At 38.3% G+C, this 16647-nt stretch overlaps 2 protein-coding genes across 2 annotated transcripts; both read left to right on the plus strand.

The window, feature by feature from the left end:
• The first annotated feature begins 26 nt into the window (after window positions 1-26).
• On the plus strand, window positions 27-4320 carry LOC149027854 (uncharacterized). The gene is made up of 5 exons (XM_089166523.1): window positions 27-229; window positions 2096-2256; window positions 2745-2843; window positions 2920-3071; window positions 3293-4320. Exons 2-5 carry the CDS (start codon window positions 2098-2100, stop codon window positions 3666-3668), a joined length of 786 nt encoding a protein of 261 aa, XP_089022649.1. The 5' UTR covers window positions 27-229; window positions 2096-2097; the 3' UTR covers window positions 3669-4320.
• Window positions 4321-5381: 1061 nt separating this feature from the next.
• LOC149027855 (Rhodanese/Cell cycle control phosphatase superfamily protein) lies at window positions 5382-16432 on the plus strand. Its single transcript, XM_089166511.1, has 5 exons — window positions 5382-5855; window positions 10298-10549; window positions 10671-10769; window positions 12125-12418; window positions 15531-16432. Exons 1-5 carry the CDS (start codon window positions 5427-5429, stop codon window positions 15906-15908), a joined length of 1452 nt encoding a protein of 483 aa, XP_089022637.1. The 5' UTR covers window positions 5382-5426; the 3' UTR covers window positions 15909-16432.
• Window positions 16433-16647: the final 215 nt, after the last annotated feature.

Genomic DNA, 16647 nt, shown 5'->3' on the forward strand with positions numbered 1-16647 from the left:
AATGGAGGCTTAGTCGAAATGACCTAAAACCCTGTTTAATGCAACGCCATCTTCGATACACAAGTAAGAGAACACCAGACCTTTTAGTACATGTTCGTCTTCTCCAACTCGCGTGGAAGACGAGTGCGAAGGTTCCTCTCTCTCTCGCTGTCTTTCCATCTGTGAATCGCTTCCTCGTCGCTTGGTAAATCCGATTTGGTCAAACTTCCGTCTGCTATCTTCTAATCAGGTATAGATCTTTAGCATTGAATTGATTTCGATGAGTGCTGAAAACCCTAGTTTTTCTCCCATTGTCTCTATTTTTTTCTTTTTCTAACCAAGCTAGTGAAGGAAGCCCGATAAGCCACATTGGTTGAATCTGGTGCTAGACAGTATTGGCCTGAAAAATCATCTTCAGAGGTTTTGCTTTGTGGTTTTGGTATCGGATGAAGGTAGCACAGATACTCCCCCCTCCCCCTCTTCTGATATGGAATTTTCCACGCTCATCTTCACGCCTGTTCTGTTAGGTGCAATTAGTATATCTCTGGTACTGGATTCACGTTATGACTGGGTCTTGATAAACTTCTCAAAAGAATTGGATATGATATTCTTTAATTGTCTCAAAGAAGTAGAATCAGTAGACCTGCCGATGGTATGATTAAATCTGTGATTTGGATAGGTTAATCTCTATGGGAAGCTACTTTGTGCACATTGACGTAACTAGGGTTTGAACATACAGCATTAATCCAACAAGAGAACCCACTGGCTGCACTGTTTTCAAGATTATGGAACAGAATCAGGATTTCCTCTACCGAGTATCTAACCATCAGATTGATGTGATGTTTCAGGGCATTAAAGGGCGGCCCTGAGGTGATGCAGGTCCATCCCCAATCTGGGCTTAAATCCCTCTGAATAAGCCCAGGGTTGGATTGTACTGGTTATGAACTTTTGATTCCATGGGTTTAAGGTGTAATGGTTCTAAAAATTGAGTATCTAGGCTAAGTACAAAATAGCTTTCTAGTAGGTTTAATTTTGTTTTAGAGGTTGCTTGACCACTTCAAGTTTAAAGTCAGTTTAATTTTGTTTTAGAGTTCAATACTACCCATTTGTATTATTTGTAAGTCCTTGTATACCAAAGTTTAAAGTAATTTAGTTCCTTAGCTTTCCCACCCTACCCTTCCATCTAGTGTCTTATGTGCAAGCTATGCTAATTCTTCTTCTTCTATATATCAATTTTGCTCTATGTCCCATTAAAGTTCCTGGGTTCCAAGATTCTAAGCTGATTGTATATGCTTTGGACTAGCTTCTTTATACACACTTGTTCATTATGTGAAAACATACTGTATACAGGGATCCCATAGCTAAACCTGGCTTGCTATTCAGCACTTAAGGTGCCATAGTGCAGTGTGTGTTGTCGGTAGGACACCCTTGCTTACGTTGTTGCTAACTAGCGAATTCGAGAACTAAAATCATGAATCAAAAACTACCCGAACGGTTATGAAGTGACTAGAAGCATGTTTGCAAAACCAGAGAATTGACTAAATTTGAAAAGTTCTGACCTGATCAATTGAATTATTTGAGTGTAAGAATATCTGTACTTGATACAAAAGAAGGAAATAATGTCTGGAATTTTGACCATGAAACCACAGTTTTAGAACTTCATCTGATTTAATTTTTGATTCTTAATATAGTTTTGCTCACTTAATTTTTAAATGGAAGGAAAAGGAGAAACTAAGGCCTACTTTGACTGGACCGGTTCCTATTTGTAAAAATTTAAACTGATCATGTTTAGGGCCGAATTTAATTCAAATTCTACTTTAACTCAAGACTACTTAAAAACTTAATTGAGAATAATCAAGCATAAGAAGTTTCGCTTGTGGTATAATATTTAAATTTTACTCTCTAACTTTTGAGTTGCAACCTGCACAGATATTTTCTAGTCTTCTACTTTTTTATTGCTCAGAGCAATCTTTCTTTCTTCTGTATCTGTGAGCCCGGAAACATGTTGACTTTCTAAATTGCATGGAAATGTCCTTCCCTCTGTTCTCTACTTATGTTTCCATGATTAACTTTTTCTGATACTATCATACTCTTCCTTTCTTGTGTCATATTACAGAAATGTATGATAACATAGGAGCACAGCCTGGGGTACCAAGGCCCCCATCAAACCCTCAAGCCAATCCATTTGAGAATGCATTCTATGGAGCTGGTTCAGGACTGTTGGGTGCATATGGGGAGAAAATCCTAGGTTCGAGCTCTGAAAATGTACAAAGCATTGTAAGTAAGAGGAAAAAGAGCAAGATACAGAAATGACGGATTTGTTTTCTTGAGAATAACTCTCATAGTTCACCACTTGTTAAATTTTATGCATTTGGCTTATTCTGCTGAATTTTTGTGACTATACAAACATCTAAAAATAGGAGTGAACCTCTGCAGCCATTGCTTTTTCTTTATGGGGTAAAGGACTTTGAATGCCTGTTCCTGACTGGTAAATTGGTAACCAACAATCGGCCTTTCTTTTGTCCAGTGACTCTGGCATTCTTGATGTAAGATATTTGATCAGATGGCCTAGTTAATTTGAGCGTTGGGCATGAAATGGGTCTCTTGGTGAAGGGTATTTGAAAGTGGCGGGTTAATTTGGTCAATGGGCATGTAATGGTTGGCAACCACTTCTGTATTCTGCGTTGTAGTCAATACAGTTTGCCACATTTATCTTGTTTTAACTTTCTCTTCATCTTTCTTGCTGAACATTCTTCTATGAGCAGATAAGCAGGTATTTCTCTGATCCCCAGTATTATTTCCAAGTGAATGACCAGTATGTGAGGAACAAATTGAAGGTCATTCTGTTTCCATTCCTACACAGGGTAATCACAAAGTATTACAATGTTGTTCACCTAGCTGCTTTCTGCCATAAGTTTCTGAAATCTGCATTTAACCCAGGGGCACTGGACAAGGATTACCGAACCAGTTGGAGGGAGGCTTTCCTATAAGCCCCCAATCTATGACATAAATGCTCCAGATTTGTACATTCCCTTAATGGCATTTGGTACCTATGTGGTTCTTGCTGGTTTCTCACTGGGACTCAATGGGAGGTAAAATACAGCCTCGCCAAGCCTTATGAGATTTCACTTTGTTCCTCCCTCTTGGTTGACCACCAGAAAAGGGCTTTATGATTTCTCCTTGCATTGTTTGAAATCAACTGTTAAGATGTATCTTTCTTTCTTTTTTCTTTCAGCCTTATAAGTTTGTTTCAGCCTAAGGATTAACCCTGGAATTTCCCCCCTGCCCCTCTCTTGTGCTTCACTTTTGTCAGGTTTAGCCCTGAAGCTTTAAGTCTGCTGTTTACAAAAGGACTACTAGGCTGGTTTTTACAAGTTGTGCTGCTTAAAGCCTCACTTTATTCACTGGGGAGTGGGGAGGCACCTTTGCTGGACATTGTGGCATATGGTGGTTATGCTTTTACTGGGATGTGTGTGGCTGTTTTAGGAAGGATCGTATGGGGATACTCGTATTATTTCCTGATGCCATGGACATGTTTGTGCATGGGGATCTTCTTGGTGAAGACGATGAAACGAGTTCTGTTTGCAGAGGTGAGGAGTTATGATTCAAGCAGGCATCATTATCTTTTGCTATTCATGGCTTTGGTCCAGTTCCCATTTTTCTTCTGGCTTGGCAGCATTGGGGCTTGATTTGACTCTACTATTTTAAAGTAGGAATTTGATGAATTGATGCAAATTTGGGTTAATTGAAACCCTTAGTCTTAAAATTCGAAATTTGGGAGATCAGAGGCATATTAGGGTGGTTGTTTTGAATGTTTAAATGAGGAGATTATATCACTAAGAGCAGATACTCTCCTGACTGTAGAACCATGAATGCGGTTATGCATTATAATTTCAAATTGTAACTGAAGAACCTAAGAATGCCTAACCCACAGTAATAGAAAATGGGCTGAATGTATAGCATTCTTGCTTATATTCATTTTTTTTTGGTAACCTTATATTCATAAATTTACAATATTATAAAATGTTGTTGGAAATGTCTTCTGGCTACCTGCATTAAAACCTAGTCTAAAAATTGGGATTTTTGAGCAGCATACTTGGGCCGTGTGACCCTTTTTAAAGGAAAAGATGGTTGTGGGAAAAAGGAGTAATGATCAAGTGGAATGGTCGTGTGTTCTTGAATTGGAAATAACATATGCTTTACGTGGTTGGTCGTTTTTACTACCGCCATTAAAATTTGGTTAGACATTTGACAAACCATTTACGGCGAGGGTTGTTAGCATTTAACCTCGTTGGCCGTCTCTTTTGGAATGGTCTTGTGTACTGGGAACAAAAATGATACTTTGGAAGTTTTACAAATATGGAGAGAAAAATTTTTATTTTTTAAAATTCAATTAATCAAAAATAGAAATTAATATCATTAGTTATCATTTTAATTAATTTACTAAAAAAAAAACTTGCTTTGAATTTTACTCTGATGTGGTTACACCATTTTACTTTACCCAAGTGAAAAAACAAAAGAAATTTTACCTAAAAAATCCATCATTTAATGCAATAATGTAAGATTAGATTGTCCGTTGTAATTTTTGTGGGGTTGCCAATGGAGGGTAAGTGAAATGATTGAAATAGTCACTTATCACTAGGGGTGTATGGATAACTGAGATTCGCTTTCGAACTCGCATCTGTATCTGCTTAAGGGTATTCGAATTCGTCCGATTACTAATAGGATGCGGATATGGTTTGCTCCTTTTTTACCAATTATTATCCATTTGATAAAATTATTTATAAATTAAGTTACTTATTTAGATTTTCTTATTATTTTTATAAATTTTGTACCAGTGATATGTGACTAGTTTTCTAGATTTTCTACTAAAATAACTACCAAAGTTGTTAAATTCCAAACCTAGTCCTCACAAATAAAATGCTAAAATTGTAAACAGGTAGTCAAAAACTTATATTCAATCTGTATTCATGCCCATTTAGAAGAATCTATTTAAGAAAATAACTACATGATTATCATCTGAATCCGACTAAATCCATCTGAAACCGATAGGATATTATCCGAATCCGTCCGAATATAATGCGGATATGGTATTACCACCATTCGATCCGAATCCGTCCGTTTACATCCCCAACTTATCACTTATTAGTAGAGAAGTTGTAGGTTCAACTTTTGCCCACGGCACATGTAATATCCCCATCCCTAAATTTCCTATATATAAAAACTTTTGTTGGGGTTTCTGCGCCATTTAATTTTTCAAAAAAGATTTTAATAGCTACACTTGGAAGAAGCCCATGAGTTTGGGCCCAACCCAAGCCCTTTGAATTGGGGCTCGACCTGGCCCAATTCTTCAAGACTAAAGCCATCCGACCTTTCACCTTAGGACTTCTGGGATGTGGAAATTTGGGGTCTGGGGACTGGGAAGAGAGAAAGGGTGAGTGTCGTAGATGCAGCAATCCTCGACGTCAGTGAGGTGCAGAACAGTTTCACTGGTCGCACGGAGGATGCTCTCATCTTGCTCATCTCCGAAACTTGGATCACGCCCTAGCTTTTCTCTCTCCCGCACCATGTCGGTCAATTCCTCTGAGACCTCACAGACCCTTCAGTATCCTTTCTTCTCCAACTTGAAGATTTTGCATCAGAATCCAGCGGAGACCCATCATAGGAACGCTAGTGTCTCCAGATGCTTCTCCGTGAATCCAAATCAGAGTGCTTCATTACCCATTTCAACCATCTCCGATTTGAGGAACGGACAACATTCTGAAACTGAGGACTCCATTAAAAAATCACTCCTTCTTGTTTCCTTCTATAAGTTTGCTGATTTCCCCGACCATGCTGATATGCGCAAGCCCTTGAAGGAGCTCTGCGAGGAAGTTGTGAGTTTCTTACATCCAATTTTCCTTCCTAATCGTTCTTTTCAAATTTAATTTTGCTATTGTGTTATCTGCTTTCCACTTTTTGCCTGTTACTGTCCAAATCACCCATGGAAGTGTGGTAAAATCTATTTTCTTTGAAGAGTAATATATTATTAGGGAGGAAAGGAATGTTGATACGATTTTAGTCGTCTGAGCGACTTATTTTCCCTTGTTAGTCGCGTCACTGATTGCAATTCCGCATAAAACTTGTTGGGGGTGATTGTATTACAAATTCTACAAAATACAAAAAATGAAATTGCAACACAATTGAAAGATAAAGATGCTTAGCCAATCTGGAGAGCTTGATGTTCGGTTGAACCACCGATCAATGAGGTTGAGTCCCAAACCACACCTTACACCCCTTAGGATTCTTAAGGCAATGAATTGGATTGAATCCATTCAATAACTTTAACCTCACTCATGGTAATGGTCATGAATGGTCATAAAGTTGAAATGAGAATTGATGGTCAAGAGTTAGAATTTAAGTAAATTCTACCCTTTAAGTAACCCCACTACACCACCATGATCAAGACCATTAAGACCTATAACCAATGTCATAAAGAGCCTCATAACCAAGGTCATGAAGGGCCTCCGTTACTCATGGTGCCTCATTACCACCCTTACCTCATGGGTCCCACACACTAACAAAATAATTAAATAAAAGAAATGCAAAAGCTAATTTTGAAACTTAATATAGATTTTAATAAAAAACCTAACAATCCCCCACAAGTTTCAAAATTGCAAAAAAGGACTCGTGTTATGACTGTATTAGACATTAAAGGACACATCGTTGTAGGTGTCTTTTGGACTTGAACCTACACTAGGTCTAATGAGTCGCGCTACAAAGTATGGGTAGAGTCAGACTCCTTGAACCTTTCCTCATTAGCGTAGCTGACCGTCCCATCACCCATGTCCTAAAGGTCGACTTTTGGAGCTACCTTTTATATTACACATTGGACTTTTGAATCGGCCATGTCCCTTATCCTGGATTCATGAATGTTTAGAAAACTCACCTATAAGTTCTCATTGGTGGCGGCCAAACCACCCACATCTACTTAGGTTAGTCTCCGATGTGCACCATAACTAACACACCCGCGCATTCCTTGGGATTAGACTAATTAAGAGCTTCACTCAACCTTACCCTTGTGGTAGTACTATTACCTTCATCTACACCCTAAAATGGAATAATTATAAATAGTAGTACTAAACCGGTCCACCTATTATTTCCTTTGTACCCCTTGAACCTAATTCAGGTATTTAGCCTCTTCACATAGGTAGGGTATCCATAATGTGACCCGATGATTAGGCATTAACCCCATTCCTGTAGATGCAATACACAAGTTTTTGACAGACATAGCCTTTGTGAACATGTCAGCTTGATTCCTTTCTAACATCACATAATCGATAGCTATCATTCATTCATCTATGTAATGTCACACAAGATTGTGTCTAAGGCGTATATGCCTCCTTTTACCATTGTACACCTTATACTTTTTGAAAGATAACAAGATGTCAACATGGCTTCCCCCACATATCAAGTGGTACATTTGAACTCAACAACATAGAGTTAATCATCTCTTTAAGAGATCTATTTTTCCTTTTCACTACTCCATTTGATTCCGGTTGGTACGGAGCGGTCTTTTCATAGATAATTTCATTTTCCTCACAAAACTTATCAAGAATAAAATACTCAGTCCCTCTATTGGTTCTAAGTCTTTTAATCTTCTTGCCAAGTTGATTTTCAACTTCTGTTTTGTAAGATATAAATGTCTTTCCGGCCTCATCCTTTGATTTAAGCAAATATATCATGGTATATCTAGAATAATCATCTATGAAGGTGATAACATAATTGTTTCCCCCTCTTGACTCATATGATTTATAGTCAGTTAAGTCACCATAGATCAATTCCAAGAGATCACTCTTTCTATCCATAGTCTTGTGAGGCATTTTGGTTAACTTAGCCTCCACACAAGTTTTACACTTGTCCTTGGGAGATTCCACCTTATCGGTGATCATCCCTAACTTGCATAGTTTGGTGATATATTTCACACTACTATGGCACAAATCATAAGTATTGAACGAAACAACAAATTAAACAGAATAAGTGCTAGACTTTTCAATTTCAACATTTGAAATAATAAGAACAAAACAAACCCTCACTAAGGTATCCCTTTCCCACAAATACATTTTCATCATTTGAGCCTATGGAATAGGAAGAAAACATCTTTCAGTTTTTTCCCTTCCTGATCCTACAATCTTTCTTAAAATGGCCAACCTTTCCACAAACAAAACAAGTCAATTTCTTCTTCTTAGAAGACTCATCATAGTCTTGATGACTTTTCCTCTTTTTGTTTTGCTTGTTGGTTTCCACCAAGTTTGCTTTTAGGCTTCTTTCCCCAAAGTCTTTTTCACCCATGTCTTTGAACCGGTTCCTTTCTTCAATCTTAATCCTTACAACCAATTGGTCTAAGGTCAATCCCATCTTCTTATGTTGCATAGACATCTTGAAAGCATTCCATGAAGGTGGAAGTTTCTCAATCAAGGCACCGGTTACAAATTCTTCAGGTATGACCATTTTCTCTTTTGCTAGCTTCCCAACCACAATTTGAAATAAACCAATTTGGGTTGATATGGTGTCACTATCTTTCATAGAAAAATTTAGAAAGCTAACCACCACGTATTTCTTTGAACCAGCATCTTCAAGAGAATACTTCTTAACCAAAGCATCCAAAATCGAATAAGCATATTCTAATGAATTATACACAGGATATAAATTATTAGATAATGCATTCAAAATTCGATTCTTGTATTGATAGTCTGCTTGAATCCAAGCCACCTTTTTGGCCTCCTTAATAGGATCATTACTTTTTTCTGGCATGGGTTCAGTCAAGGCAAATGCCACCCCAATTTGGGTTAAGGCAAACAACAACATTTGCCTCCACCGTTTGAAGTTTTGACCTCCAAACTGTTTGATGTCGTCAAACTCAGAGACAATCCTCATCATACCCAAATTCGGGATAAGATCTGTCACTGTTGGAATTACATTAGTGGGGATTGAATCATGGGTAACAAGGAATGGATATTTCATACCATCTATGCCAACGAATGGGTTGTCACCTTGTTTGTGGACATTGCCTTCAACAGTGTTGTTTGAAGGATCTCCTCCGGTGTTAACTCCATCAACAACCTCAATGTTGTTGTTCTCGTCTTTGTTGAAGTTGCCATCTCCAAGACTTGCCATTGGATCTTTTCAGAAATCAATTACCTTAAACTTGTTGGGGTAATTGTATTACAAATTCTACAAAATACAAAAAATGAAATTGCAACACAATTGAAAGATGAAGATCCTTAGCTAATCCGGAGAGCTTGATGTTGCAACCGAACAAACCACCGATTAATGAGGTTGAGTCACACTTTGAGTGCTGTCTTTAAGGTAATTGATGCACCCTACTACCAAGGGTTCTTCGCACCACCACCTCCAAGATAAAGCAACCTCCAACTAGAAGATGAGGTAGTTCTTCTAGTCCCTTCAAGGAGCCAAAAGCGAGAGCACAACACTTAGACAAATTCAAAGAAAGAAATTAACTTTGTAACACAAATTATGCAAGTGTGAGGAATGTCTCAATTACACACCACATGCAAGGAAGGGTTGGGTTTATATAGGCCCAAACCACACCTTACACCCCTTAGGATTCTTAAGGCAATGAATTGGATTGAATCCATTCAATAACTTTAACCCCACTGATGGTAATGGCCATGAATGGTCATAAAGTTGAAATGAGAATTGATGGTCAAGAGTTAGAATTTAAGTAAATTCCACCCTTTAAGTAACCCCACCACACCACCATGATCAAGACCATTAAGACCCATGACCAATGTCATGAAGAGCCTCATAACCAAGGTCATGAAGGGCCTCCTTTAATCATGGTGCCTCATTACCACCCTTACCTCATGGGTCCCACACAATAACAAAATAATTAAATAAAAGAAATGCAAAAGCTAATTTTGAAACTTAATATAGATTTTAATAAAAAACCTAACAAAACTAGAGGGATTTCAAGTGGATGAGGTAGAATTAAAAGAAGGGTGAGGGAGTAAACTTCAAGGCTTATGGGTATGGTTCAATTCTAAAACGGATTCAAGGTATGGTTCAATACTAGAACGGATTCTGGGGATACCGCAAGGAAGACCGTTTTAATCTACCGTTGCTTTCTGACATCAACATATTAGTCGGATTTTGGGTTGCAATGAAGCATTTGGTTACTGTTTTTATGGGTTTAGAGGTTTTGCTGTTATTTTTTGGTGTTTAAGAGGAAATCTGTAAATATGCGTGAATATGTTGTTATGACTTGGGTTTTGTGGATACATGTGCTATTTGTTCCTCACAAGCTGATCCTGTTCAGCGTGTTTCAGGTGGTATCATTCTGGCACCGGAAGGCATCAATGGGAGCATATGTGGAACCTGTGAATCTGTGGAACGAGTTCTTGGATTCATCCAAGCGGATAGCCGTCTAAAGGGCTTAAGACAAGTGGAGTCACCTGTGAGCCCAGAGGATGAAGCCATACATCATGGACATACTAGCAGCTCACCTCTGGGAGCTGGGGAAGATGCACCCTTTCGATGGGATCATGTGAGGGTCAAGGTGAAGAAAGAGGTATTCTTCTAATAGCACACCTGTCCTAGTCATTTGTTTGAAATTTGTGATCCTTTCATCTCTTTCGGTGGAACCCTTTGTTGTGGTATACTTGATATTTTTATTGTTTATTGTTGAGCAGATTGTTTCTCTTGGGATGCCTACTGTGTCACCTATTGAAAGAGTTGGAAAGTATGTGAATCCAAGGGATTGGAATGCTTTGATCAAGGATCCAAATACAGTAAGTAATTACAACTTCAACTGGGATCATCTGTGACCTGTTGCATTGGTCAAACTTTGCATTATTGGTTATTAACTTAATTCATTTCAGTTGATTTTGATCGGATAATTTTCTTTCAATTTCAAATAATATCTTGCAGACGCATCATTCTTCATGGTCTGTCATGCCAATCATACTTGAACTTGGACTCTCAATCTGTAGACAGTTTTTCCTTTTATTTTTTTGCTTCGGGTTAAGAAGTACTTGTCAGTTTGCAAAAAGGGAAAAACATCTTTGGGGAAATAATTATGCTTACCATAGAAAAATGGATGGTGGACGGTTTCTTCCTTGTGTTGTTTCACTATTCCTTTTGCCCTCCTTTTACTTAATTGTCTGGAGGGGGTTATTTTTCTTATAATCTTGAGGAAGGTTAATGTAGATACCGAATTTGATTGATCAAAACAGTACCCAAATAGGACCTTTTCACAGGGAGTCAATTGCAAATTTGATGGACTTAAGGTGAAACAGAGTTTAGATGGGAAAAATGGCTGAAACTAGAATGGTGTTTTAACGGGCTGAATAGATCTTCAAATAGGGGAGAACTATAATGAAGAAAGTGACAATAACAATGTAACATGTAACACCCGGGCTTCACACTGCAAGGTGGATCGATTGGATCGAACACCAACCTACCTTGATCAAACACAAGGATTCTCCAAAGAAGAGGAATGCTAGCAAGCAATTTGATTTCAATTCATAAGTTGTTTTTTTCATCTCTTACATAAGTCTATTATATAGCACTTTAAAGAGACCAAAACAATAATGGAAACATCCAACCACTACTCAACACAACCTACTACAAACATTAATGGAAACATCAAACTACTACCCAACAACACTAGTCAAAACAATAATGGAAACATCCAACCACTACCCAACACCACCTACTAGCACCTTTTGTTGACTTTTCAAAGCTAGACTTGGGCTTAGTTCAAAATAGTGGGCTGATCTTCTCCCACTAAAGTAATCCAAGCCCATGAAACCATGGGCTCATTTTATCCCACTACAATAGTCCTAGCCCATGCAAGCCATGGGCTGTTTTGGATCATATCCTTAGACTTTGATGCTTGACCATTGGGCTTTTCTCTTTTTTGTATATGCTGCCAATTCTGCATCAAAGGTAGTCTAAGAGATTGCTTGGGTTGACATATGAATTTGTGGGTTAGGATGTTGTGGATGTGCATACATGATCAAGGTACTGGTTCATCCAGAAAGTATTAGGAAATAGTTCCTGACAAAACATTCAAAATATTCCAAGATGTAGGTTTCTACCTTCTTGACCCCATTTTCTTTTTTTCCTTCTTTTAATACTTCAGGTGGTGATTGATGTGCGCAATGCTTATGAGACTCGAATAGGCCAGTTTAAAGGAGCGGTTGATCCATGTACCACAGCATTTCGGGAGTTCCCATCATGGGTGGATGATCAGTTCCAGCTTGCTGGATCAGAGGGCTTACAATCAAAAGTAGAGGTTGATGGTTCAAATGGAAGCTCCAAAGAAAGAGCTGATATTCAAGGACAAAAAATGCCCACCCGGGTTGCAATGTACTGCACTGGTGGAATTCGATGTGAAAAGGCTTCAAGCTTTCTCCTTAGAAAAGGTTTTAAAGAGGTATGTCTCAACTTAGCATTATTTCGGCCCATACATTCCACCCCCCGGGATGGGAAAGGTAACTTTGCGTAAATTGGCCAAAGTAAAGTTAGACTAGTACTTATCCATCTCTTCCAATCCTATTAGGACTACTGAACTACCTTCATCAACCGAATTACTTATCTGGGTAGTTGATATCATATTCTCCTAATTTACAGACAAAAACATGTGGTTGATTCTCATGTTTCTGTGGGGGATTTGTGCAACTAGGACATGCTTTAGTAACAGTATTAAAAGGTACTATGCTACTATGGTTTTATCACATTGGAACCAGATATGTCAATACATTATTTGCTCGCCCAGTAACATGCCTACTGTTCTGCACCTTTGGATGTCTTGTGATCCTGCATGCCTCTGTCCTTTCCAAAATATTGTTCACTGCTGGTGTGCTTAACAGCCTCTCTTGCAAATTTTCACTCCATATCAGGCAACGTTCGTTCTACTTGTTTTGTCTGGAAGATGACTCAAATAAATATTTTGTTGTGTCTTCACTGCTGATGTGGTTAATGTTGTTGTGGGCAAGGTGGTTGAGAGGGGAAGTTAAAAAATAGGAGGCATACATGCATTATGACTTAATTAGAAAAGATACAAAAAATGTGAATTGAAAGGATAGACATCAGAATATGTTATGCTTCTGTATTTCTTTGAGAACATCCCACATAATGTTGTTTTGTCTCTCCTGCATTGATCTGTGGTGACTGAAATGACCTTATTCTGAACTTAGTTGGACAGTAACAGAAAGTTTGATTTTCTTGACTCTCTTAACTGATTGTGGTGATTGTAATGAATAAAGTCTGAACTTACTTGGATGGTCTCAAAACTAAGCAAATGTATTCCATGGTGGATAAAAGGGGAAAGAGGAAGTAGCATTTACAGAGGCATCTAAAAGACTTCTCCGTACGGATTTATAAGACTCATCAGAATTTATTTTCTCCTTACTACTTCAAAGTACTTGAGGAAAGGGTAAGAAGGCCGTCGTGAACACCACACAGACACACATGCTCACACTCACAGACACACTGAATTTTAAATAATAAACTAAAATCAGTTACTACTTGTAAACCAAGGTGCTAGTTTGGTTAGTGGAAATATTTTTAAATGTTACTGGGACCGACAGTATTCATATAAATATTTTTTATTATAACACTGTCAGCCTAGCAAACCAGCCACAAAGAGTTAGTTTTTTTTTTTTGGGGGGGGGGGGGTGGGATTGAAGGGAGAAAGGAGAGATGGTCTGAGCTAGGAATACAGTACCTAGTCAATACCCATAGTGTTATTGTGAACAGTAATTTAAAAGAGTATTACAACCAAGGAGATAACCTAAACCAACTGATTACAGTACTAATGGTAATTACCATTTACTAACAAATATACATGTAGAATAATTTTAACACCTAATAACACATGTACCCATACAGATCTTGGATGTGGAGCACTTATGTGCATCTTTTTTTCCAATGGTTATAAACTTATAATAAACTTGGAGCAGTGGCTACTTGTCAAATTTAGTGGTGCAAAGTAGTCATATGGTCCATCATATGTAACATACTGGACATTTTCCCCTGTATTGCTAGTCTCTTTTCTTTTTTTTTTTTTTTTTTTTTTTTTTGGGGGGGGGGGGGGTGGGGTGGGGTGGTTGGGGGTTGCAAAAGTTGTCTGAAATCTTGCCATGTATCAGATTGAAATGGGGCTAGATTTTGTGGTGTGGTAGACCCCACAGTTCCCTGCTTAAATGTCAGATTCAGCCCTTATGGATGGGGGAGGGGTGCAAAGGTGTCTGAAATCTGCCATGTATCAGATTGAATGGGGCTTAGATTTTGTGGGTTTTAGCAAGTCCCTTGCTTAAGTGTCAACTTCACCCTAAATGGATGCACCAAGTGGCAAAACAAAGCTTTGAACACTAACGACTATGGGAGGTTGCAACCTTGCATGCAAGGGGGTCAAAACCATGCCTGCACTGCTAGACCACTGAACCAAGTCGAAAAGCTTGACCAACTGTTTACTTAAACATTCAGTATTACAGTTTGCATTTTTTTTGGATTATAATGGTTCATTCTTGGTCCTAACCAGTTAACCCCAATAAGCCGGTTGATAACCATCTGGCTGAGCAACCTGAGCAAGGACCGATTAGGGGTGTCAAATATGCTGAACTGATGACCCAAACCATGAAACCAATTAGGCCATTCATTACCAAAATTAATACATTTCTTTTCTGGCTCAATTATAGAGTTGTTGTCTTCTTCCAATTCCCTTTCAAAATTCCAATTTGGAACTAAAAAGGCAGAGTCTTTTAGTTCTTTTGCCTCCCTGAGCATAAGAATTTTTTTTTCCAGTGCCATATTGGAAACTTATGAGGGAATATAGAATATGATATTACTAAATAATGCTAGGCTGCTTAAAGAGTTGATTCTTATTGGTTTTGGTCTTAGGATTGGTAATGTTCCGATAGAATGGGGCCAATTAAGGAGTGATTAGCTAGGAGCCTAGGATTAAGAACCAACTCGCCAATTGGTAACCAGTGAGTTATATATATATATATATATATTCGTCTAAGTGTTGTTAATGTCCCGATAGAATGGGAGCAATTAAGGATTGATTAGCTGGGACAATAAGCAACTTGCTGATTGGTAACCAGTCTTGTTCTCTTTGGGTTTGAGTACCAACTACATGATTGGTCAGTTTCAGTCCTGGTCATCAAAGGTGCAAAAGACCAATTAGGCCTGGCTGAAGCCAATCAGACTGACCAGTTTCACACCCCTTGTTTCATGGGCACTCAGATTGAGATGGTCACTAAGCTTCCATGTTGGACACAAAATTTTACTATGATTTAAGCTGTCATATTGCTAGCAAAGACACCCCAACCACCTCTCCTAACAAATCACCCCCAAAACAGAAAACCAACAGAAAAAAAGCATAAAAACAAAATTTTGTATGCAATAATATTAATCGTTCGTATTTATTTATTGACAACAGTGATAGTAACTAACTTTTTGTCACTCCATTTGTTATTTTGATTTTTTTAGATGATTTTTTAATTTTTTTGGAATGAATGTTATTTTGATTATTCTGCCAGGTTTATCATTTGGAAGGTGGTATTCTGAAATATCTGGAGGAAGTACCAAAGTCAGAGTCTTTATGGGAGGGTGAGTGTTTTGTATTTGACAAGCGAGTCTCAGTTGACCATGGGTTGGTACAAGGGACGTTCCAGCTGTGCTATGGGTGTAAACAGCCAGTGAGTGATGCAGACATGGAGGCTCCAGAGTGGGAATATGGAGTTACCTGTCCATATTGTTTCTCAACCAAGTCTGAAGAAGAGAAAGAGAGGGCTAGAGCAAGACAACGGCAGTTTGAGACTTGGGGTGTTATTGGTGGTCCTGACAAAGGTCGTCGGCCATTGACTACTACATATGGTAGTAGGAGAGAGTCTTCTCTGTTTTCAAAATCAATCTAGCACTGAGGGTGTAAATTTTGAGTTCCCAAGCAGATTATTATTATTTTGCTTTGGTAGCAAGCAGGTTTCTTAGGATGTGATGTCTCTAGATACTGTATGTGTACTGTATGCAATAACAATTGAATTATGGTTCCCTCATTCAGAATTTTCTTTGGGGGCAAACATCAGGGTATAGAACTCCCGTTTCCTTATTTGGTGCCATCCATTGTGTCCTTGTACATGTTATGGCCTTACTTTATGGAATTAATTGATGCTGCTGCACTAACTCTGATTATCCCATTATGAGGTGGTGATGGAACATCCTGTCCTCTGCCAGATTTCCCAGAAGCCAAGTACCATGAATTCTTTCACTGTACGTAGATCAATTTGCAGAGGTTTCCTTCTACTAATCTTTTAGTTTTGTAGGCTCTTGAGGTTTTATTTTTCTGGGAACTGTAGCTTGTATACATGGGGGACAGGCTTTGGGTTCAAGGAGATTTGAATTATTTCTTCAAATCTTACTTATGTGTGTCTTGGGGTATGGGGTTTTGAATTTAAAAAGCAAGGTATTATTCTTTCATGATTTTTTTTTGAGTACTTTGTGCCTGAAATGAAGTTTGCACTCAACAATTGAGCCCTCTTAGTCCTGTATGTTCAGGAACAAGGCTATCAAATGGTCGACTGTGAAAGCACTTTTTCAATACCCTCTATCAGCAATCGTTTGATGGAATATTTTTGCAATGTCTGTCACATGGAGAAG

The sequence above is a fragment of the Hakea prostrata genome, chromosome 1 (assembly GCF_041222555.1).
Source record: "Hakea prostrata isolate BN-2017 chromosome 1, UWA_Hpros_2, whole genome shotgun sequence".
NCBI lineage: Eukaryota > Viridiplantae > Streptophyta > Magnoliopsida > Proteales > Proteaceae > Hakea > Hakea prostrata.

Coding starts and splice junctions, on each gene's coding strand:
- LOC149027854 (XM_089166523.1), top strand. CDS start 2,098: ATGTATGATAACATAGGAGCACAGCCTGGGGTACCAAGGCCCCCATCA. Junction 2,844..2,919: donor TGTTTCCATTCCTACACAGG/GTAATCACAAAG, acceptor CATTTAACCCAG/GGGCACTGGACAAGGATTAC. Junction 3,072..3,292: donor TCACTGGGACTCAATGGGAG/GTAAAATACAGC, acceptor CACTTTTGTCAG/GTTTAGCCCTGAAGCTTTAA.
- LOC149027855 (XM_089166511.1), top strand. CDS start 5,427: ATGCAGCAATCCTCGACGTCAGTGAGGTGCAGAACAGTTTCACTGGTC. Junction 10,770..12,124: donor TGATCAAGGATCCAAATACA/GTAAGTAATTAC, acceptor TTAATACTTCAG/GTGGTGATTGATGTGCGCAA. Junction 12,419..15,530: donor TTAGAAAAGGTTTTAAAGAG/GTATGTCTCAAC, acceptor TTATTCTGCCAG/GTTTATCATTTGGAAGGTGG.